The 23295-nt window shown below is 35.1% G+C and overlaps 2 protein-coding genes across 3 annotated transcripts in view; one reads left to right on the forward strand and one right to left on the reverse strand.

Moving 5' to 3' along the window:
• The window catches only part of SLC39A10 (solute carrier family 39 member 10), a 104676-nt gene extending 83324 nt beyond the window's left edge, over window positions 1-21352 (forward strand). For both annotated transcript variants that reach the window (XM_077154512.1, XM_077154511.1), the window contains 2 exons: window positions 13005-13195; window positions 21048-21352. In XM_077154512.1, the coding sequence (XP_077010627.1) occupies window positions 13005-13195; window positions 21048-21206 (350 nt within the window). In that variant the 3' untranslated portion in view covers window positions 21207-21352. The remainder of the gene's footprint in view (window positions 1-13004; window positions 13196-21047) is intronic.
• The window catches only part of DNAH7 (dynein axonemal heavy chain 7), a 339933-nt gene continuing 326206 nt past the window's right edge, over window positions 9569-23295 (reverse strand). The window contains exon 66 of the mRNA XM_077154513.1: window positions 9569-10337. The gene's annotated coding sequence lies outside the window, so the exon portion shown is untranslated. The remainder of the gene's footprint in view (window positions 10338-23295) is intronic.

The raw sequence follows: 23295 nt of genomic DNA on the forward strand, positions 1-23295 counted from the left end.
GTGCCTTTTGTCCCCATAATTCTGTTCTTTCTTTTTAAACTTTGTAATTTTTCTTCTTGCTTTCACATTGTCTTCTTTTTTTAAAGTTTTTTTATTTTTTTAAATACCAAAAAACATCAAACATGTAAACATTCCTATTTTGATCATTCCATTCTACATATATAGTCAGTAATTCACAGTGTCATCACATAGTTGCATATTCATCATCATGATCATTTTTTGAACATTTGCATCTATTCAGAAAAAGAAATAAAATGAAAACAAAAAAAAATTTCATACATACCATACCCCTTACCCCTCCCTTTCATTGATCACTAGCATTTCAAACCAAATTTATTTTAACATGTGTTCCCCCTATTATTTATTTTTATTCCATATGTTCTACTCATCTGTTGACAAGGTAGATAAAAGGAGCATCAGACACAAAGTTTTTGCAATCACACAGTCACACTGTGAAAGCTGTATCCATTATACAATCATCATCAAGAAACATGGCTACTAGAACACAGCTCCACATTTTCAGGCAGTTTCCTCCAGCCTCTCCACTACATCTTTTTTTTTTAGTTAAAAAAATTTTTTTTATTAGTTTTAAATTAAAAAAAAATATGAGAACAAAGAAACACAAACATTCTTAATATATAATCATTCTGTTCTACATATATAATCAATAATTCACAATATCATCACATAGTTGCATATCCATCATTATGATCATTTCTTAGAACATTTGCATCAATTCAGGAAAAGAAATAAAAGACAACAGAAAAAGAAGTAAAATGAAACCAGAAAAAAAATTATACATACCATACCCCTTACCCCTCCCTTTCATTGATCACTAGCATTTCAAACTAAATTTATTTTAACATTTGTTCCCTTTATTATTTCATTTTATTCCATATGTTCTACTCATCTGTTGACAAGGTAGATAAAAGGAGCATCAGACACAAGGTATAATGAAAACTATATCATTATACAATCATCAAGAAACATGGGTACTGGAACACAGCTCTACATTTTCAGGCAGTTCCCTCCAGCCTCTCCATTACATCTTCAATAACAAGGTGATATCTACTTAATGCATAAGAATAACCTCCAGGATAACCTCTAGACTCTGTTTCGAATCTCTCAGCCATTGACACTTTGTCTCCTTTCACTCCTCCCCCATTTGGTCAAGAAGGTTTTCTCAATCCCTTCATGTTGAGTCTCCGCTTATTCTAGGATTTCTGTCCCACATTGCCAGGAAGGTCCACACCCCAGGGAGTCATGGCCCACATAGACAGGGGGAGGGTGATGAGTTTGCTTGTTGTGTTGGCTGAAGAGAGAGGCCACATCTGAGCAACAAAAGAGACTCTCTTGGGGCTGACTCTTAGGCCTAATTTTAAGTAGGCTTGACTTATCCATTGTGGGGTTAAGTTTCATTATGAACCAACCCCAAGACTGGGGGCTCAACCTATAGCTTTGGCAGCTTGTGAGAATATCAAGAATTCAACTTGGGGGGGTTGAATTTTTGTCCATTCTCACCATTCCCCGAAGGAGACTTTGCAAATACTTTTCACTCACTGATCAAATCACTCTGGGATTCACCGGGGTATCACTCTGGACAAACCAACAAAATCTCATGTCCTACTCAAGGTTCCATGTACTTATGTTGTTCAGTCAACTATCTACATAAGTTATATTAGGACATGGACTAGTCAAAATATAAATTTTGTACCAAATAAACATTTTTTTGCTTTAGTCTCACACATAAGTTGAAATTTTAAAATATTAATTACCATCAATTTCAGCACCCTGCAGTGAAGACATTCCTTTGTTCTTCCTCATGCAAAAATATTTTTTAACTTTGTACATTTAGTCACTATCATTATACACTCTAGGCATTCCTAGATTATACCATCTCAATCTTTATCATCTGTTTTTCTTTTTGATTTCATTTATGCCTCCAGCCCTCCTCCCTCTGTCATTTTCACATTTAGCTTCATTCAGTGTTTTGACATAATTGTATTACAGTTAGGTAGTATTGTGCTGTCCATTTCTGAGTTTTTATATTCAGTCCTGTTGCACAATCTGTATTTCCTTCAGCTCCAATTACCCAATATCTTTGCCTATTTCTATCTCCTGATGGTCTCTGTTACCAACGAAATATTCCAGATTTTTTCACTAATGTCAGTTCATATCAGTGAGACCATACAGTATTTGTCCTTTTGTTTTTGGCTAATCTCACTCAGCATAATGTCATTAAGGTCCATCCATGTTGTTACATACCTCATAACTTTATTCTGTCGTACAACTGCATAATATTCCATCTTATGTATATGCCACAGTTTGTTTATCTTATGTATATGCCATCTATTGATGGTCATTTTGGCTGTTTCCATCTCTTGGTAATTGTAAATAATGCTGTTTTAAACATTGGTGTGCAAATGTCCATTTGTGTCCTTGCCCTCATGTCCTTTGAGTAGAGACAGCATATAGATGGGCCCTGTTTTTTAATCCATTCTACCAGTCTGTGTCTTTTGATTGGGGAGTTTAATCCATTGATATTTAGTGTTATTAGTGCATGGGTAGTATTTTCTTCTGTTTTGCCTACTGAATTTTATATGTTATATCTAATTTTCCTTCTTTTTACCTTTACTCATAGTCTTCCTTTCTACACTCTCCTCCACACCTCTCTCTTCTGTCTTTTCATATCTATCTCTAGTGCTCCCTTTAGTATTTCTTGCAGAACTGGTCTCTTGGTCACAAATTCTCTCAGTGATTTTTTGTCTGAAAATGTTTTAATTTCTCCCTCATTTTTGAAGGACAATTTTGCTGGATATAGAATTCTTGGTTGGCAGTTTTTCTCTTTTAATAATTTGAATATATTATCCCACTGTCTTCTCGCCTCCATGGTTTCTGCTGAGAAATCTACGCATAGTCTTATTGGGCTTCCCTTGTATGTGATGGATTGCTTTTTTGTTGCTGCTTTCGAGATTCTTTCTCTTTGACCTCTGACATTCTGATTAGTAAATGTCTTGGAGTACTTCTATTTGGATCTGTTCTCTTTGGGGTACGCTGCACTTGTTGGATCTGCAATTTTAAGTCTTTCATAGGAGTTGGGAAATTTTCAGTGATAATTTCTTCCATTAGTTTTTCTCCTTTTATCCCTTCTCTTCTTCTGGGACACTCACAACACATATATTTGTGTGCTTCATATTGTCCTTCAATTCTGAGTCCCTGCTCATATTTTTCCATTTTTTTCCCCTATATTTTCTTTTTCTTGTCGGATTTCAGATGTTCTGTCTTCCAGTTCACTAATCCTATGTTCTGCCTCTCAAAATCTACCATTGTAGGTTTCCATTGTTTTTTTCATCTCCTCTACCATGCCTTTCATTCCCATAAGTTTTGTGACTTTCGATTTCTTCTTTTTGTTAATTCCTTGCCTTCTGTATATCCTCCCTCAATTCATTGGTTTGGTTTTTGATGAGGTTTTCCATGTCTGTTCATATATTCTGAATTAATTGCTTTAGCTCCTGTAGCTCATTTGAATTGTTGGTTTGTTCCTTTGACTGAGCCATATCTTCAATTTTCCTAGCGTGATTTGTTATTTTTTGCTGGCGTCTAGGCATTTAATTACCTTAATTAGTTCATTCTGGAGATTGCTTTCACTTCTTTTACCTAGGGTTTTCTTGCTGGACGAATATGTTGTCTATCCGTTCTTTGACATTCAGTCCAGCTTTATCTGGACCTCTAGCTTAGGTTTTGTTTAACAGAGGAGAATTTTTCAGTTCTTGTTTTCTTGTTTCTTGCCCTGCTTGTATGGTCCCCTTTTCTCCCCCACACTTAGGAAGGTCTACTTAGGTATTACAGACCCCAGCCAGATTTTCTGAGACCAAACTGGCCTCCTATCAGGAGGAAAGAGTCACCTGCGTCAGTTTTCCGTGAGACCCAGCAGGTTGAAAGACTTTCCTGTGAAGTCTCTGGACTCTGTTTTTCTTATCCTGCCCAGTATGTGGTGCTTGTCTGCCTGCAGGTCTCACCACATAAGATAATGTGGTACCTTTAACTTTGGCAGACTCTCCCTGCTGGGGGCATGGTAGAGACAGAGGAGAGGTTGTAGGCTGGTTTTATTGGCTTCAAATTACCAAGCCCTGGTGTCTGAATTCCTTGATGGAGGGATTCCACCTGAGTTGGGCTTCACCTCTCCCCTGGGGAAGGCACAGGCTCCAGACAAGCCCTCAAATGAGCTTGTTTCTGCCTATGCCTGGGGCAGCTGCAGCCTGAGAAGTCCTGCTGCTAGATCCAAAGGCAGCCAAGCCTTTGTAGAAACACAGCCACAAAAACCTGTTTCCTTTTTTTTTTTCTCTTGTTCCGTCAGCCCTGCCCCCTTGGTGCCGGGGCAAAAACAAGCGACCTCCACTTTGACCAGGTTCACCTGAGCTGGGGGCCTATTTTTAATAGTCAGAATTTGTTAATTAATTTCACAATTGGCGTTTGGTTGGGTTCAGCCCCTGCTGCTGGTCAAGTCCTTTCCTTTCCCCTCTGGGAAGCAGCCTGTGGGGGAGGGGTGCTGGCCGCTGCGGCTTGGGGAACTCATGGTTCTGGGGGGGCTCGCAGCTGGTCCAGCTGGTCCGGACTTGGGTACGCTCTGTGTCCGGTCACTGATGTGGCCCCAGGAGCTGTTCTGTACTGTTTCTGGTTATTTAGTAGTTGTTCTGGAGGATGGACTAAAATGCTCACATTGTTAAGCCGCCATCTTGGCCCGGAAGTCCCACATTGTCTTCTGAATATCCTTTATTTCTATATCTAACATTGGTTTATTTCTATCCAAATCTTCACATTCTTGGATTTAGAGATTTATTTGAAATTCTTTAATTAGTTGTTCAGAATTCTCTTTCCTCATAACTTTTTATTTGTTCCCTTGACTCAGGGATGCTGTTTCTTAGTATCGACTGTAATTTTTTTCTGATGTTTGGGTATCGTGATTATTTTGATGTGTTGACTCTGAAGGTCAGTTTTTCCCTCTTGCCTACGATTTTATTGTCGATTGACTATGTGTTAATGCTTGATGCTTTGTCCAGCTTTTACTAATTTCTTAGAGTAGCCTGTGTTTAACTGTTCAGATTTTCTCTGGTCTTCTACATCTGGGTCTTGCTCTGGATATATGGTACAATCTTTTAAATTTGACCGTTTATGTACAATTGTTTTACCTCCAGGAGAAAGCTTTTTTCCCTCTGTTGCTTCTCTGGGAATCCTGATCTATTGTGTATGTTTTTATACAGATTTCCTCCTCAGTACCTATTGTTTTGTCAAATTCTCTTCCTTACTTAGGATCTCCTCTTTTTTTTTTTTTTCATGCCTCCTTTTTAATTTTACTTACTGGTTCTAGGACCTGTCCTGCCTTTAAAGCATTTCAGTTTCCCCCTTTTTATTTCTCTGAGGCTTTTCTGCCTCCAGTTACTTCCCCATTAGGATATCTTAACCTGGGGAGCCAGATAGGATCAATCTAAATAAAAACCCATTTTTTCATTTAGGTGATCCATCAGTCAGACACTGGGTTGAATGTGTGCATATGTTTCCATAGTTCTGCTGTAGTCTCCCTATATCCTGTGGACTTTTTTTGTGTTCATGTGCTAGTCAGTTCCTTTGTTTTTGCCCTGGATCTCTGCAGATTTGGTTCCTGGTCTCTGGATATGCCTGGGGCTGTAACTTGCTGCTGTGAGGGTTCTGTGGTCTGTATCCATGACAGAAGGTACTCAGGTCATGCTGCCTTTGTGTGGCTATTGAGCTGTGCTGGCCCTAGTGAGGGTGTGGTTTTGACTATCAGACCTGTGTTGTAGAACTCCTACCTTTTTTGTGTTTTTGTTTGTTTTGTTTCAATTAAGTATTTGTGGAGTCCTATAGTCTCAGTCATCCTCCAGAGTTTCAAGCAAGTGGGATTTGTCCTTTTATTAGTTGCCTTCCTTTATGTCGCCATGTTGATGACAAATCTGGGGCTTAAAATTAATATCTTAAATCTATAACAGTTATATTTTGTTATCAACTTATCTTCAATAGCATATACATACTCTTCCTCGATGCCTCTATCCCCCATCATCTTTTTATACTTGTACATTTTATGTCCAAAACTGTCTATTTATACTTTTTTTAAAAGCTTTTGTATTAGTACCTGTAAGAAGAAAGAAGTGGATTTACATAACAAAGCAATACAGTAATACTGGCATCCATAATTAACCATATGGTTACCTTTACTGAAGAGCTTTGTTTCTTTATGCTGCTTTGATCCACTGTTTAGTGTCTTTTCCAGTCACTCTGAAAAACCTCTTTAGCATTGATTACAGGGCAGGTCTACTGGTGATAAACCCTCTCAGCTTTTGTTTACCTGGGAATGTCTGAATCTCTTCCTTATTTTTGAAAGAAAGCCTTACCGGATATATAATTCTTGGTTTGCAATAATTTTCTTTCAGCATTTTAAATATTTCATTTCTCTGCCTTCCCTCCTCCATGGTTTTGATGAGACTTAATCTTACTGGGATTCCCTTGGGTACATAATGTATTGATTCTCTTTGGCAGCTTTCAGAACTCTCTCCTTATCATTGACATTGGACAATTTAATTATTGTGTGTCTCAATATGGTTCTCTTTCAGTTTATTCCGTTTGGAATTCATTGGGCTTCTTTAATATACATATTCATGTCTTTCATGCAACTTGGGGAGCTTTGAATAGTCCTTCTCCCACATTCTTTTCTTTTCTTCTGGGATTCCCCTAATGTGTAGATTGGTATGCTTGTTGGTGAAACATGAGAGTCTCTTAGACTTTGTTCGTTCTTTTTTCATTCTCTTTCTGCTCCTCAGTTTGAGTCAGTTCAGCTGTCTTTTCTTCTAGTTTTCAGATTTTTTTTTTCTTCTGCCTCTAATCTGCTGTTGAAACTGTCTTGAGAATTTTTCATTTCATTTATTATGTTCTTGAACTCTAATATTTTTCTGGAGAGATTTCTATATTGTTCATTCATTGTTTTCCTCTTATCTTTAATTCTTTCTCCATTTTTTTCCTTTACCCCCCTCTGTTGAAGACTGTTACTTTAAAGCAACTGTCTTGTAAGTCTAAAGTCTGAACTTGGTTTCGGACTTTTATCTTGTTCCTTTGGGTGGGCTCTAATTTCTTGTTTCTTTGTGTTGTAATCTTTTGTTGCACAATTGAACATTTTAATATTTCAAAATGTTAACTCTGTGAGTTAGTCCTTATGCTGTCCCCAAAGTTTGTATCCAGTTATTGATATGACAGAGATTTCCTTCAATGCTTGGAGCCAAACAAAACAGACTAAAATCACCTTTCACTGCTTTACATAGCTCTGCTTTGACCATTGGTCTCCTTCAGAGCTTAGCTCTTCTATCAAGAAGATCAGCCTGAGGCAATTGGAAATTGCAGAGTCCTTTCTATTTTATCTCAGCCTGTGAGGTATCTAATCTGGGAAGTCAGCTTCTTTTCCTGGATTCTGCTTGCTAAAGTCCTTAAGAATTCCCCCATTTACATTTATAGGAGTTACAGTAAACACCCTTCCTACTCTTCAAAATAGACCTCCACCCCATCCTGTGTGCTTTCTTAATTGACTTAATGCAGGTAGTCCTTTGCCCCAGACCCCCTCAACTTAATTGTTTCCCACATTGTCTCAGCTGTCTGCAAGTGGCTTCTCTGCTCTCAGGACAAACTCCAGAATGGCAAGCCTGAGATAGGTTTCTGACTCAGTCTCTCAGATTTCTACCCGAATATTAGATTAGCACTAACATAGATGTTCCCCAATGTGCACACAAGGGCCACTCACCTCCCTCTGGAACAGGGTGAGGAACCCACAGTGAGAGTACAAGCTAGTTCAACTCTGTGTTTGTTGTGGACTTGGTGGGAGAGAGTCCATCAAGGGCAGAAGTCCTCTTAATCCCCCTCCCCCCATAATAAGCACAATAACATCCCATTTCAGGATAAATGATTTACTGTAAAACCTGTTTTGGCCTAGTTATATCTTTCGTTATGAATTCTTAAAACTATTCTGAAGTTTCTGTAGTAAAGTCAGATCCATAAAGGGGTAAAACATATTTAAAATTACATTGCAGAGGGCGGACCACAGTGGCTCAGCAGGCAGAGTTCTCACCTGCCATGCTTGAGACCTGGGTTCAGTTCCCAGTGCCTGCCCATCCAAAAAAAAATACGTTGCAGACTGACCTGAAATCTGAGTACCTCCAAACTCTGGTATTCCTTTTTTGAACAGATTACTTTTTCTCTAATGGTACACCAGGTAGGGTTTTTGTTTGCATTTAGGAATATGATATGAAAAACATGTGTATCTTTAAATCTTGGCACCATATATACAGGTCATCAAGGTTCATTCTGAGTGGCATTCAGGAACTGAAACCATCTTTCTGAGGAAATAGCAGACTTACATCTCTCATTGTATGTCTGCTCTGGGATATGGTGAAATTGCTGAATCACTAAGTCTCTACCCTCTCTTTTCTGTTTTTGCCAAACTTGTGTAGTCAAATTTAAGTAAGTTACGATATTATTTTGTTGTATTCTCTTCCCTTTTTTCCCCCACTCTCCTTCAATAAGGAACTATGTAAACATTTGAAAAATAATTTTTAAGAATGCCTGTAGGAAGGCATATAAAGGGGAAATAGGATTTGAGATAATCCAGAAAGGCAGATATAATATATACCTCTTTTCTTGACATTGAGTAATATGTTTCAATTTCATGGAAATAACATTTTTATTAGCAGATATAGCTATATCATTAATACTAAGCTCAGAAAGGCTAGAATGCTCCAATTTTTCCTCTCCCTCAGGTATATTAAATGTTAGACAGAAATTCAAACTAAGGTTTTCTATATGATATATGGTTCAGAGAAATTTTAGCAATCACTCTATATAGAATTTTTATGTGTATGCATACATTAAGACAAAAATAAAGAAACTTAAAAATATATTCAATAGTTGATAGTAGCAGATGATAACATAAATTATAACATTAGACACATTAATTTAAAAGTGCTGGTAGGTACACCTCCTTCCTTGTCCTCATAGTATCCATTGTCATCCAGCAGGGAGAAATACCAATTCATCAAAAGGTGAATAGATTTGCATATTCAGTATAAATCTCAAATGAGGGGGATTCCTTTGAACATTTTTCAAATGTTTATACAGGTTCCTACTGAAAAGGCAGGTGGAGATAGAGAGAAAATACATAGATTCCTTTGAGAATTTATAACGTGAGATAAGACTAGGATATAAAGGTAGATGTAAGTGGAATAATTCTTGATACAAGATCATTGTACAAAAAATTTGCACTACCATATATTAGCAATGAATAAAAAATTAATTTTTTCATTAAATTATTATTTACTATTGCACCAAAAAAGTATGAAATATGTTGGTGTGATGGTTTGAAGCTGTTGTGTTCCCCAGAAAATCATGTTTTTAAATTTAATCCATTCCTGTAGGTGTGGACCCATTATAAGTGGGATCTTTCAGTGAGTAGGATCTTAAGATTTGACCCACCTCATTCAGGATGGGTCTTAATTCTTTTACTGGAGACCTTTATAAGAGAATGAAATTTAGACGCAGAGAGAAAGACACAAAAGATGAGAAAGAAAGCCACAGAAACGGAGGAAGCCACTTAAGTCAGAACCCGGAAGCAGTGATACCCAGAAGAGGAGGGAGAGACCAGCAGATGCCCAGTTGTGTGCTTTGCCATCTAACAGAGGAGTTCAAGATCACCGGCAGCCTGTCTTCAGGAAAAAGGTGTATTCTTGATGATGCCTTGATTTGTAAGATTTTCACAGCCTCAGAACAATAAGCTTATAAATGAATAAATTTCCATTGTTAAAATCCAGCCCATTTCTGGTATTTTTTATTTCAGTAGCTTGGTAGGTTAAATCTAACAAAATAGGCATAGGATTTATATTCTGAAAGCTACAAGTCACCAATAAAAGAAATCAAAGGACACTTAAGTAAATGAAGTGATATACCATGTTAATGGACCAGAAGACTTGGTGATGTTAAGATGTCAATTTTCTTATAGTCAGTGCAATCCCAATCATAAGTCCAACAGGCTTCTTTGTAGAGATGAGTTTTTTTGAAATTTTATGGAAAGAGTAAATAACTCTAATTGAAAGAATAATTTTGAAAAAAGGACCATGAAATTGATTTCAAGACTTACTATAATGCCAGAGTAATCAAGACTTGGTATTGGTGAAAGACTAGACATATAAACCAATGGAAGAACATAGAGGCCTCCTTATTTTCAACAAAGGTGCAAAGGCAAGTCAATGTCTCTTTATCAAATGGTGCTGGAACAATTGGACATCCATCTACAACAACGAAAAAAAAAAAACAGAAAAATCTTCACACCATAGACAGAATTTAACTGAAAATGGATTATTGATCTAAATGGAAAAATCTATAAATATAAAACATAGAAAATCTTGTCTTTGGATTAGGTAAACTGTACTTAAATACAATAACAAAAGCATGATCTAAGAAGGAAAGAAATAATAGTAAAATGGATAATAAAAATTAAAATACTCCTGAACAATACTGAGAATGGAAAGATAAGTCATAGAGTGGGAAAAAATACTTGCAAAGCACCTATCCAACAAACGATTTTTAATTCTGAATAAAGAACTCTTAATCATGAGGAAACAACCAAAGAAAAAAGTCAAAAAAGATGGCGAGGGGGTTGGGGCAAAAGATTTTAACAGGCATTTTATTAAGAAGATACACAGATGATAAATAAATACATGCAGTTTGAAGCAATGGATTTGTCATTTTGGGCTGGCAAGGATGTGGAACAAGTACAACTCTCATACATTGCTGGTTGGAATGCAGTGTCTTTTAAAGTTAAAAATAGCACTAACGTGATTCCTACTCAGAGAATTAAAAGCTTAACACAAATACTTGTTAATGAATGTATATAGCACCTTTATTCATAATTGCCAAAGACAGGACACAACCAAAATGCCCTTCAACTGAATAGGTAAACAACTATGGTTCATCCATGAAATATTACTTAGCAGTAAAAAGGAGTGATTTTTGATATACATATGAACATGGATGAATCTTATGTTTATGATGATAAGTGAAAAGTCTCAAAAGGTCACATATACTATATGATTCTATATATATGACATTCTGGAAAATACAAAACTACAGGGAAGGAAGCAGATGACTGGTTGCCTCAGGGTAAAGGTCTGGAGGAAATTTTTTGGTGTAATAGAATGAACAGTTCTAGAATTTGGTGATGGTTAATGGTTACATTTTTTGTGCTTTTGTTCTACATTTAAAAAAATTATATATTTAAGTTATACCTAAAGTTTAAAAACATGTAATAATCCTCTTGAATCTTGGTTAATTCTTGCTGTTTGATTGCTCTTCAGGGATGAGGTAAATCTTTGTCTTGCTTTACAGCAATAAAGTTATATAGTTTGTTACCCATGGTACCCTCATTCATTCAGCATTAAGTAATACTTCTAAAATGGCATTATGGAATTATAGAAGGAAATAATCCATTTTATAGCACAAAAAGCACTTCTGTAGTCACATTTTGTGTTACTTAATCCCTTGCTAAATCAGATTGCCTCTTTAGCAGAGTTGGTGGTAGGATTATTGAAAACATGGAAGGGGGAATTAGTAAACTCCTTCCTTAGAGGAAGCTGAGAGAAAAAGGCCAGAGGAAATGAAAACTCCAAGGGAGAGAAGAGATACGTTGCTGATAAAGAATCCATGTCTCAGTAAGAGAATTAAGGTATTTAGGATGTAGGTGTGGGGAGGGAGTAGGTAAGGAGAATAGTATTAGGTAGACTCTAGAGAGTTGCAGTTTAGAAGCCACTGGTAGATAATCTTCTTAGATAAGTTATTTTTCTGGAATTATGTTGCAGTACTGTTATATAGTTTGTTAGAACAGGGACAGCTAGCACATTGTACCAGTTTCTTTGTTGTTAACTACTACTTTTGTTACAGATTAAGACCTTATATTAATGACAGTTTCAGAACAGATAATGAATTTTTAGTTACAGAAAGAAATTAGCCTCAGTATTCTATACAGCACCTTGCATATAGTAATTGAATATAGTAGTTATAATTGGTTGTTTATACATTTAATAACTTAAAAAAAAGTTTGTTATAAGTAAAGCTTGACCTTTTAGTTTCAAGACTGTTATCTGTAGCAACATTTTGCCTTTCTGATAACATCTTTCTGAGCAACGTTTATTTTTTCTGAGCAACATTTAATCCTTTTTTCCTAATATTGCAACTTTAGACCAGTGAGTAATAAGAGAAGTGTCATTTTAGTCTTACATTTTTAGAATTTTCAGAATTAAGGTTTAATTTTTTTTCTGAAAAAAATAATTGTAAACATACAAGCATAAATCATACTCAAAGAGCCTTATCTCTGTTCTTTCTCAGGCCATTTCCTTTTGAAGGGCACAAGTCAGGGCAGAGATCTTTTTATTGTTACTCACAAAAAGAGCAATACCCATGTTCTTCTTTTGTGTTAATTTTTTTCTTTTAAATTTTATTTTTAAAATTATACTGTGTAAAATTGACCTTTTTTTTGGTATATAATTCTATGAATTTTAACATGCATATTTATTTGTGGAACCACCACCATCAGGATACAGAACAATTCCATCACCCCAAAAAAACCCCTCATACTATTCATTTTACAGTTTTACTCTTACCCTACCCCTACTGCTTTGCAAACACTGATCTGTTCTCCATCACTCTAGTTTTGTCTTTCTGAGAATGTCACGCAAATGGAATCTCAGGGTGTAAACTGTGTTCTTTAAGCATTATGCTTTTGATATTCATCCAAGGTTTTGTATGTATTATAGTTTAATAAGTAAAAAGCTTTAGATAAAAAAGGTCAGTTATAAAAGGTGTTATCTTTGCCATTCTCAATTTTGTTATTTATTGGTTTTCTTCAAATTTTATCTAAAATCATATAGTTTTAAAACTTTCCCATTATGTCTTAATTGCAGGTGATTTTGCAGTTCTTCTCAAAGCAGGCATGACTGTAAAGCAAGCAATTGTGTACAACCTTCTCTCTGCCATGATGGCTTACATAGGCATGCTGATAGGCACAGCTGTTGGCCAGTATGCCAATAACATTACACTTTGGATCTTTGCAATCACTGCAGGCATGTTTCTCTACGTAGCACTGGTGGATATGGTAAGATATTTTATATTTTTGTTGTAGACTAAACCTGCCAATAGAATGCAACTTCAAAAAACAAATGGACGAAATCTTTGAAAGTGGTTTGGAAGCCAAGTTATTTTTTAAAATATAATCACATATTTTAAAGATATGTGATATCTTAACTAATCTTTTGGGGAAAGACTTAAGTGTTAAGATACCTTCCTTGAAAACCAGTTAAAATGCTGAAAATCTTTGAGCAAAGAATATTAATATTCAAAGTCATCATCAATAGTTTTTAAAGACACAAATACGAAATTATGCTATTTTGAGGATTTTATAATATTGGGGTGCAGATGTGTTGTGTTGTTGATAAAATAAGTCTTTGAGCTTGCTTTATGGCAAACAAGAAAGAAATAACTACACTTTTTAAGAAAGCCATTCTTCTGCCTAGGAGATGGTATATATTCCAAGGAATTTATGTCATCTTTTTTCTAACTTTAAAGTTAATAAATCTAAAAACAATTACTTTTATTTTAACTTTACTTTACTGTCCCAAATATGTTAGACACAGAGCTAGCAATTCTGTTAGCTCTTGTTTTGCTTTGTTTTAACTAGGTATTATTTTCACTTTTAAAATTTTTTTCATAAAACTTTTACTTATATCATGTTCACTTTTCATCATAGTTTCTATCCATTAGTCTCATTTTAAAATTGTATAACCTAAATTTTTGATCACAGAGGTAATGACTTTTTATTATAAAAAATTTATAAACAAAATGAAGCAGGAGATCAAGGCTTAATTCCCGGCTCATGCACTCCAAAAACAATTAACAGTGCTTCAGTAACAGAATATTCACATGGAAAAGAATGAAATGTGACCCCTACTGCACAGCAAACAAAAAAAAAAGAAAAAAAATTTATCCTGTTACCTAGATGTAGTCATTTCATCCCTCTCTTCTCAGACATATTAATATCCCATTTCCTATCCTCATACTCAGATATTAAGCTTGCTTCCTATTTCATAGAGAAAATGTAATCAGTGAAGATAACTTCCACAAATTCCCATCATGACTTCTGCTTACCTCTCTCAGTGTTTGCCTGTTTGCTTCCTCTCTTGTTACTAATGAAGACCAGCTCCTTCAAACTGTTCTTTAGAACTTATCCCTTCATGCTCAATTCCACAGATTCTTCCCTCTTTCCTGCACCATTCTTTTCCCTTCCTGTTGGATCATTCCTATCAGTGTATAAATTTCCTATTACTTTTCCCTTCTTAAAAATGTGGGGGAAAGGGACCTCTCTTAAGTCTATTTTTCCCTTTAACAGTCACCTATTGCTATCCTTTCTTCTTACTGCAAAACACCGTTTACTACTTTTTAATTCTCCTCAATATGAAGTCTAGGCTGATCAGATTTTCTTCCTAACTTCCCTGCTAGAACTGCTGTTGTCAAATTAACCATCAACCATGACATTTCTAAGTTCACTAGCCATTTCCCAGTCTTCATTTTAGCTGTCATATTAGTATTTGACAGTTAATTATGCTCTCCCCTTTGAAATGCTCTTTTTTTTCTTTTCTTTTAATCATCATTTGGCTTCTGTAACACCACAATTTCCTGTCTTCCTGCCTTTCTGGCCTTTATTTCTTAGTCTTTCACTGGATTTTCCTCTTCCCCCAACCTCTAAGTGTTGATAAAAACCCTCAAACCCTTCCCTCTAAATCTCTTGTAGTCTCAAAGCTTTAAATATTTATTACCTGATGATTCCTAAATTTCTCTCTTTATCTTAGACCATTCCTCTAATTTGAAACTAGTCTGTCCAAATGCTTAGTTGAATGTTTAAAAGGCATTGTAAACTTAGTATGTTCAGAACCGAGCTCTTGAAATGCACCAACCCTCATCTAGGCCACCATCATCTCTCTCTCTCTCTCTCTCTCTAATTTGAAAAGTAGTAGATTTGGAGAAAAATACATAGGGTAGAGAGTATATATACTCCCCTATTAGTAATACCTTGCATTAGGATGTGATGTACATTTGTCACAATTGATTAAAGAACATTTTCCTAATAGTACTGTTAATTATAGTCCACAGTTTACATTAGGGTTCATTGTGTTGTAGGTAGAGTCCTTTATTTGTTGTTGTTGTTTTGGCATGTAGTATATTTTATTGCTTTCATTTAAGAACAATTACTGTTTCTAAATTAAGCATATTTATTTTGACTATATATATATATATATATATATAACTAGATTTTTTTGGAAAAGAGAAAAAGAAAAAAACATTGCTTCATCATCCAGAAATAACCACTGTTAAATCTGAAAGTTCTTCTAGAATTTAGTCTGGGCATTTTTTAGAATTTTGATAATATTTTACTATAAAACTGCACAAAAATTTTAAAGTGACAACTTTTTGATTTCTTTTCTGTGAAAAATAAAGCACATCACAACAATTACTTGTAGAACAGATTTCAGAGTTTGGTATGGGTTACAATTTTAGGTTTTGTATATTTGTTTTTAAATTTTTATTCTAGTAACATAAATGCCACCTAAAATTTTCCCTTTTAAACCATATCCAAATATAAATTCAGTGCTATTAATTACCTTTGCAATGTTTTGCTGCCATTATCAAACCTTTTTTATAAATCCAAATAGAAACTGTGCAATATAAGCATTAACTTGGCATTTCTTACCCTCACCCTGACCCCTGGCCTGGTAACTTATATTCCAGTTTCTGACTGAGTGAATTATCTTTTTCTAATTATTTCAAATCAGTGAGATCATACAGTATTTGTCCTTTTGTGTCTGACTTATTCCCTCACCATGATGTCTTCAAGGTTCATCTATGTGACATAGAACTTCATTCCTTTTTATAGTTGAATAATATTCCATTTTATGTATATACCACATTTTGTTTATCCAATCATCAGTTGAAGCAACCCTTTGCTTGCTTCTATCTTTTGGCATTGTAGATAATGCTGCTATGAACATCAGTTTGAAAATATCTGTTGGAGTCCTTGCTTTTAATTATTTTGGTATATAGGTGGAAGTGGAATTGCCGGGTCATACAGTAATTCTATTTTTAACTTTCTGAGGAACTATCAAACTGTCTTCCACAGCAGCTGCACCATTTTACATAATGCCACCAGCAATGAATGAGAGTTCTTGTTTCTCTGCATACTCTTCAACACTTGAAACTTCCCATTTTTTACAGTAGCCATTCTAGTGGATATGAAATGATATCTCATTGTGGTTTTGATTTACATTTCAATAGAAAGCTAATGACATTGAACAACTTTTCATGTGCTTTTTTTCCCCATTTTAATATCTTTTGGAGAAATGTTTATTTAGATCTTTTGTCTCTTTTTTAATTGGGCTGTTTTTTGTTGTTGAGTTGTAGGATTTCTTTATATATTCTGGATATTAAACGTTATGGATATATGGTTTCCAAATATGTTCTCCCATTCTGTAGGTTGTCATTTTACTTTCCTGATAGTCCTTTAATGTGCAAAGTTTTTAATAATGATGAGATCCCACTTATCTATTTTCTCTTGTTGCTTATGCTTTGGGGGTAGAGTCTTGAGAAACCATTACCTGTCACAAGGTCTTGAAGATGCATTCCTCTGTTTTATAGTAGGAGTTTGATAATTCTGGTTCTTTTATTTGGGTCGTTGATCCTTTTTGAGTTGATGTTTTAATATGGTTTGAGTTAGGGGCCCACCTTCATTCTTTTGCATATGGATATCCACTTCTCCCATCACCATGTGTTGAAGAGACTATTCTTTCCCAACTGAGTGGACTTGGCACCCTTGTCAGAAATTAGTTTGCCATAAACATGAGGGTCAACTTCTGAACTCGCAATTTGATTCCATTGGTTTATATGTCTGTTCTTATGCTATTACCATGTTGTTTTGAGTACTGTGGCTTTCTAATATGTTTTAAGATCAGGAAGTGTTCATCCTCTAACTTTGTTCTGTTTTTCAAGATGTCTTTGGCTATTCAGGGCCTTTTACCCTTCTATAAAAATACGATGATTGTCTTTTACATTTCTTCCACGTAAACTGTTAAAATTTACTTTGAATCTGGTAAATCACTTTGGGTAGAATTGACATTATAATAATATTTAGTCTTCCAATCCATGAATGCAGAATGTTCTTCCATTTATATTTTACGTCTTCTTTAACTTCTAGCAATATTTTGTAGTATTTTGTGTTTAAGCCTTTTACATCCTTGATTAACTTGATTCCAGGATACCTGATTATTTTAGTTGCTTTTGTAAATGGGTTTTTCTTAAGATTATTCATTACTACTGAATAGAAGCACTATTGTTTTTGCATGTCAATTTTATATCCCACCACTTCGTTGATTTTATTTGTTCTGGTGGCTCTGTTGTGGATTTTTCAGGATTTTTCTGTATATAGGAGCATGTCATCTGCAAGTAATGAAAGTTTTACTTCTTTCTTTCCTGTTTGGATGTCTTTTGTTTCTTTTTCTTGCCTAATTGCTCTGTCTAGTATTTCCAGTACAATGTTGAAAAAAGCGATGTTGTCTTTTTTTTCTGTATGTAGTGGGAAAACTTTGAGTCTTTTACCATTGAGTATTATGTTAGCTGTGAGTTTTTGATATATGCTATTAAACTACAAATAGTTGTTTGCATATTTTGTATATTTCCTTCTATATTCCTTTCATCTCTTTTAAACCATTCTCTCCGCTTCTGCCCTTGCCTTGTCTCCCATGCTGTTTCTCAACACCACAGAGTGATCTTTTTCAGTCATAGATCAGATCATGTTACTCATGCTTTAAGCTCTTTTCATTCAGAGGAAAAACACCAGAGTTCTTGCTTTGGCCCTCAAGGTCTTTCATGATCTTTGAACATATTCACTCCCCCTCAGTTTTCCTAACCTCGTCTCCTCTCCTCCCATCTTCCCCCTTGTTTACTCTGCCTCAGAAAGATCGGTCTACTTCCTGATCCTCAACCCTTGAGGCACACTGTACTTTAGGGTCTTGACTCTTGCTGATCACTGCTTGTAGAACGTTTTTCCTGCACACATTCTCATGGCTAGTTCCCTCATTTCCTTCTTGTGAGGCATCATATCTAAAATTTCAGTCTCCACTCACATTAAGTATTTCTCTTTCCTTATTCCTACTTCACTTTTTTCTTCTTTGCAGTTTGTAATCTGATCTATTAATTACACACTAAATATATTTTATATATTTATCGAGTTCATTGTCTGCCTCACTAAAATGTCAGCTCTATGAGAGCAGGTATTTTTGTCTTACTTCACTCACTGATCGGGATACATACTCAGTTAGTACTTCATGAAAAATGAATGAAATAATTTTGTACTAGAAAGCTAGAATGTTAAAAAGAATGAAAAATCTTTATGTTAAGGATTTGTAGTTTAATGAAAAAGAAAAGTACCCAATCATTACAAACCTTTTGATATATGTTATGATAGAATGGTGCACTGCATTTGTAGAACTACAGAGAGACACTGGCTACAAAATTGGGGAATAGGATTAAGGAAGTGTTTCTGGAATAGGATATGTGAGCTGAGTCAAGGAATGAAAAAGAGTTTGTTAGAAGCAAGGTGTAAGCAAAATAATAAATAGCATCTTTCCCTTGAACAGTGAGTCTATTCCTCAAACTATAATATGAGGAAAAAACTTAAAGTGACCACTAATAATAAAGCAAGCAAGCAGATAAACAAAAATAAAATCTTATTAAAGTGTTATTTCAGTAGTATTTATATCACAGTTATATTAGAAATGCCTTAAATGTCCAAAAAAGAGGGGGAAGCAAAGTATCCATAGATATTTGCTAAGATTTTAATGATGCCAAATTATGTATTTTCTAATGTTAACTGAAAAAAATGGATTAAAAAGTTATATATGTAGTATTATCAGGTGGTTGTTGACCAGATCACAACATACCGTGCTTAACAGAGTTTATCTCATAAGCTTTTTTGAGGGGGGGGCATTAAAAAGTTTAAGCTAGAGAATGATGTGATTACATTTGTGGTTTAGGAAGAACCATTTTGGCTATAGAGAGGAAGATACTTATAAATTTATAATTATTCAATAAGGTAGCAACAGTACCAGAAGATTTAGTTTGAGATGCCCATAGAGCATCCAGATGGCATTGGGTAGTAGCTATTTATCAAAAGTGTGGAAACATTTTAATATTTTAGTAAGTATGGCCATACTGGTCAGATGTGCTGCCATCCAGGGTTTGTTGTTGTAAGACAGAGAAAATTTAGCATAGTGCTTAAGAGTCCTAGAATTTTCAGAATGGTAAACAGCTTCAATTTAAAGTCACCAGCTGCCTTTAGACCTGTTCTTTGAAGCTAGGCATTGACTTTTCCTCTCTAGCTATGAAAGTCCTCGATGACATCTCCCAATAGAAGTTTGTTTCATTTACATTGAAAATCTGTTGTTTAGTGTAGCCACCTGCATCAGTTTTCTTAGCTGAACCTTATTGATAATTTGCTGCAGCTTCTATATCAGCACTTCCTGCTTCGCCTTGCACTTTCATATCAGGGGGACTGCTTCTTTCTGTAAACTTTATTTCTGAAGACACCTTGGCTAGCTTCCCATTTCTTTTCTTCCTGCAGCTTTCTAACCTCTCTCAGCCTTCATAGAATTGAAGAAAATTAGAGACTTGTGCTGGATTAGACTTTGACTTAAGGGAACATTGTGGTTCGTTTGATCTGCTGTCCAGATCACTAAAACTTTCTCTGTATTAGCAATAAGACTTTTTCACTTTCTTACCATGTTCACCAAAGAAGCACTTTTAATTTCCTTCAGGAACTTTTTTTCTGCATTCACAACTTGGCTAACTGGCACAAGAGGTCTAGCTGTTGGCCTGTCTTGACTTTTGGCATGTCCTTCCTCACTAAGCGTAATCATTTCTGGCTTTTAAGGTGGGGATGTGCAATTCTTCCTTTCTTTTGAACACTTAATAGGCCATTGTAGGGTTATTAATTAGCCTAGTTTCAATATTATTGTGTTTCAGGGAATAGGGAGGCCTGAGGTGAGGGGGAGAGACACAGGAGAACAACCAACTGGTGGAGTATCAGAATACAGTCCACAATTATCCATTAAGTTTTTATATGGGTGCTGTTGGTGCTGCTCCAAAACAATTACAATGGTAACATCAAAGATCATTGACCACAAATCAGCATAAACTAATAATGAAAAATTTTACATATTGTGAGAATTATCAAAATGTGAATCAGAGACAAAGTGAGTACGTTTTTAGATAAACATTTGGTTAATGCCGGGTTGCCACAAAACTACAAGTTTTGAAAAATACATTATCTGTGAAGTGCAATAAAATGAGCTATGCCTGAACAGGAAGGAAAGCAGTGACTTATGGACAGGGAGAAGCCGATTTGGAATTGCCTATAAAGATATTTCCTTGCTGTCATATATAGCTGGAAATGAGAATTTCAAAAGGAAAAGAGTGAAAAAATGATCCAGTTTTGAATTAGACATTCCTAAAAGAAATCTCACTTTCTTACTGAAGTTATTATTACCAATAAATATCAGAATTGTGATTTTTTCTGAGTGTTTTGTTGGCAGTAATAAGTTGTCTTTTACTATAGCATAAAGTAAAATGCCAGACTCAGTAAGGTTAGTGGAAGATAACTGATTAAAATTATCATATAATAAATTGTGTGCTTGTTGCGGGCCAGGGAGGGGGTAGATTTAGTATCTATTTAATACATAGCCAAAGTATAAAATTTCTTTATCAAGGTTTGATCAAAATATATGTGATTAGCGTTGTATTCGGTAATATAATTATTTTGTCATTTGTTTTCTTAAGTAGGAAAATGTTGAAGAACATATTTGAGAAGTAAACAAAATTGCTTGTAAATCTGTTTTATTTTTCAGCTTCCAGAAATGTTACATGGTGATGGTGACAATGAGGAACATGGCTTTTGTCCAGTGGGGCAATTCATTCTTCAGAATTTGGGATTGCTGTTTGGATTTGTCATCATGCTAGTGATTGCTCTCTATGAAGACAAAATTGTGCTTGACATCCAGTTTTGACCATTCCTGGTAATCACTGTTGATTACAAGAATGTTACCATGCAGCTTTGCATCTGCATGTGTTCCCTGTACTGTACGCACATTGCTCAAAGAAAAGTCAGTGGCTTGCACTACTTACAAGTTCCATAGATTTGAGCCTAACCACAAAAAACAAAAGACTGGTGCTCAGTACTATTTTCCCTGAGTGAAGGGGTCTTTTAAAAATACAAAACTTGTGATAAACAAAGGAGAAAATGGGACTCCATGAACCACTGTTGATGTAGGTTTAAGACTTTTTTTTTAATAATCATATAAAACACTAAAATAGTCTCTTTACTAGTAGAAACTTCTGTGGCTATGCAGAAATAGAAATTGAACCAAAAATCATTTAAACTTTTAAAATATTTTAAGTGGACTTTGGGCAGACATTTTTGTTTGTGCTAAGAATGAATTGTAGTGTCCTTTAATTCAGCTACATATAATACCTATGGTAACAGGGATCAACTTGACACACGTTGGAAACTGCATAAAGTAGACTGTAGGAACTAGAGTAAAGCTCAGGCTGCAATAGAGTATGGATTTAGCATTGGGAAAAGAAGCCCTTATTCTTGAATCTAGAGTACTATTTTTGTATATATTTGCATAGTGTTTAAACTTTCAGCCTAAACTACTGAAAATTGTGATTGTATGTTGTTCTGAGCTTCAGTTTAATGGAAGATTCATAATGGTTCTTTGTATTATTATACTTGGTGTTTGGGATTTTTATTTTTTAACTTTGTTTTTGTTTTAGATTTGGGAGGGGAGGGTTGGAGCATGTGGTTAAACTTTTTTTTTTCCTTAAAAGTGTAACCCCCTAGAAAATATGAGAGAAATAATGAATGGACCTAAATAAGATTTAATGCCCAATTCTTCAACTATGACAGTACTAACTGGTTAGTTGACTGGGAAATTTAAGTTCTGAATATATGCATTGCTTTACCAGGTTGGCATTGGAATCAAAAGCACATGCTAAGGTTTAACAGGCTGTAAAGCAGAAAAATCCAAATTTTTCATGTCCATAATCTGCATAAGAGGCACTTAAATAGTTACCAGGATAAACTTGATTGTTACGGTGGCTATCATGGTACCAAGTGACTTGGAAGATGCCCTCAAATAACTAGGCTGAAATCACTTGATCAGTTTGTGCCAAGATATACTATTGGTACCTGATAGAGATTAGTCTCTTTTTTAGGTGCCTATTCTCTTACCATAATTGTGAATGATTTGTGAGAAGTGCAAGCCATGTTTATCCTGAATTTTGACCTAATAATTTGTAGTACTAGTCATATGCATGTAATTTTTATGTTTATATATTGTGCCACATGGTCTTCATTTATGCCAGCTAAAACTGTATTTGAACTATGTGCAGCCAGCTTTCATTTAATCTGCTTGGCAACCCAGTGTAACTGCTTTTAAAAATCTTATTGTTGACATATTTAAGAGCCAAACCTTTTCCATTCCATTTAGTCCTTTTCCTTTCCTCCTTCTGCATGAAGACAAAAAACAAAACTTCAAGAGCAGCACATATATCCAGGTATTAACAGATTATTGCCAGTGTTTCTTTTTCAGTGTTTCTTCTTTATGCTGTAAGCAAGGAACTTTGGTATTATTTCCTTAATTTATGCTTAAACTTGAAAAAAAATATTTCTGGCTTTCTCCCTGGCCTCCTTGTAACAAGTAGGAGTTTTTATAGATTATTTTCAGCATTGGGCACTGAATTGAGACAGTCCTCATCTCATTGCTTGGCGCTTCAAGCAATCTAGTTTACGAGGTGCTGATATATTACTTAGTACTGCCAACCTCAAGAGATTCAAATGCCTTGCTTTCTGAAACAAGGTATACTTGTAGTTCATTTTTGGGTTTTTGTACTCAAGGAGGATTCTGCATTCCAGCATTCTGTTTGCTTTATTAAAAAACTTTTATGAAAAGCAACAGCTGGAATGTACTCCCTGTCTTAAAATAAATGCCTGATTTAAAGCAAATGGGTTATACTGAAGTATATAAAATTTTATATTCACTCAAAAATAGTATTATTCTCTTTACTTGCTAGATTTTTTTTTTTTAACTTTTT

Source organism: Tamandua tetradactyla, chromosome 3 (assembly GCF_023851605.1).
Source record: "Tamandua tetradactyla isolate mTamTet1 chromosome 3, mTamTet1.pri, whole genome shotgun sequence".
NCBI lineage: Eukaryota > Metazoa > Chordata > Mammalia > Pilosa > Myrmecophagidae > Tamandua > Tamandua tetradactyla.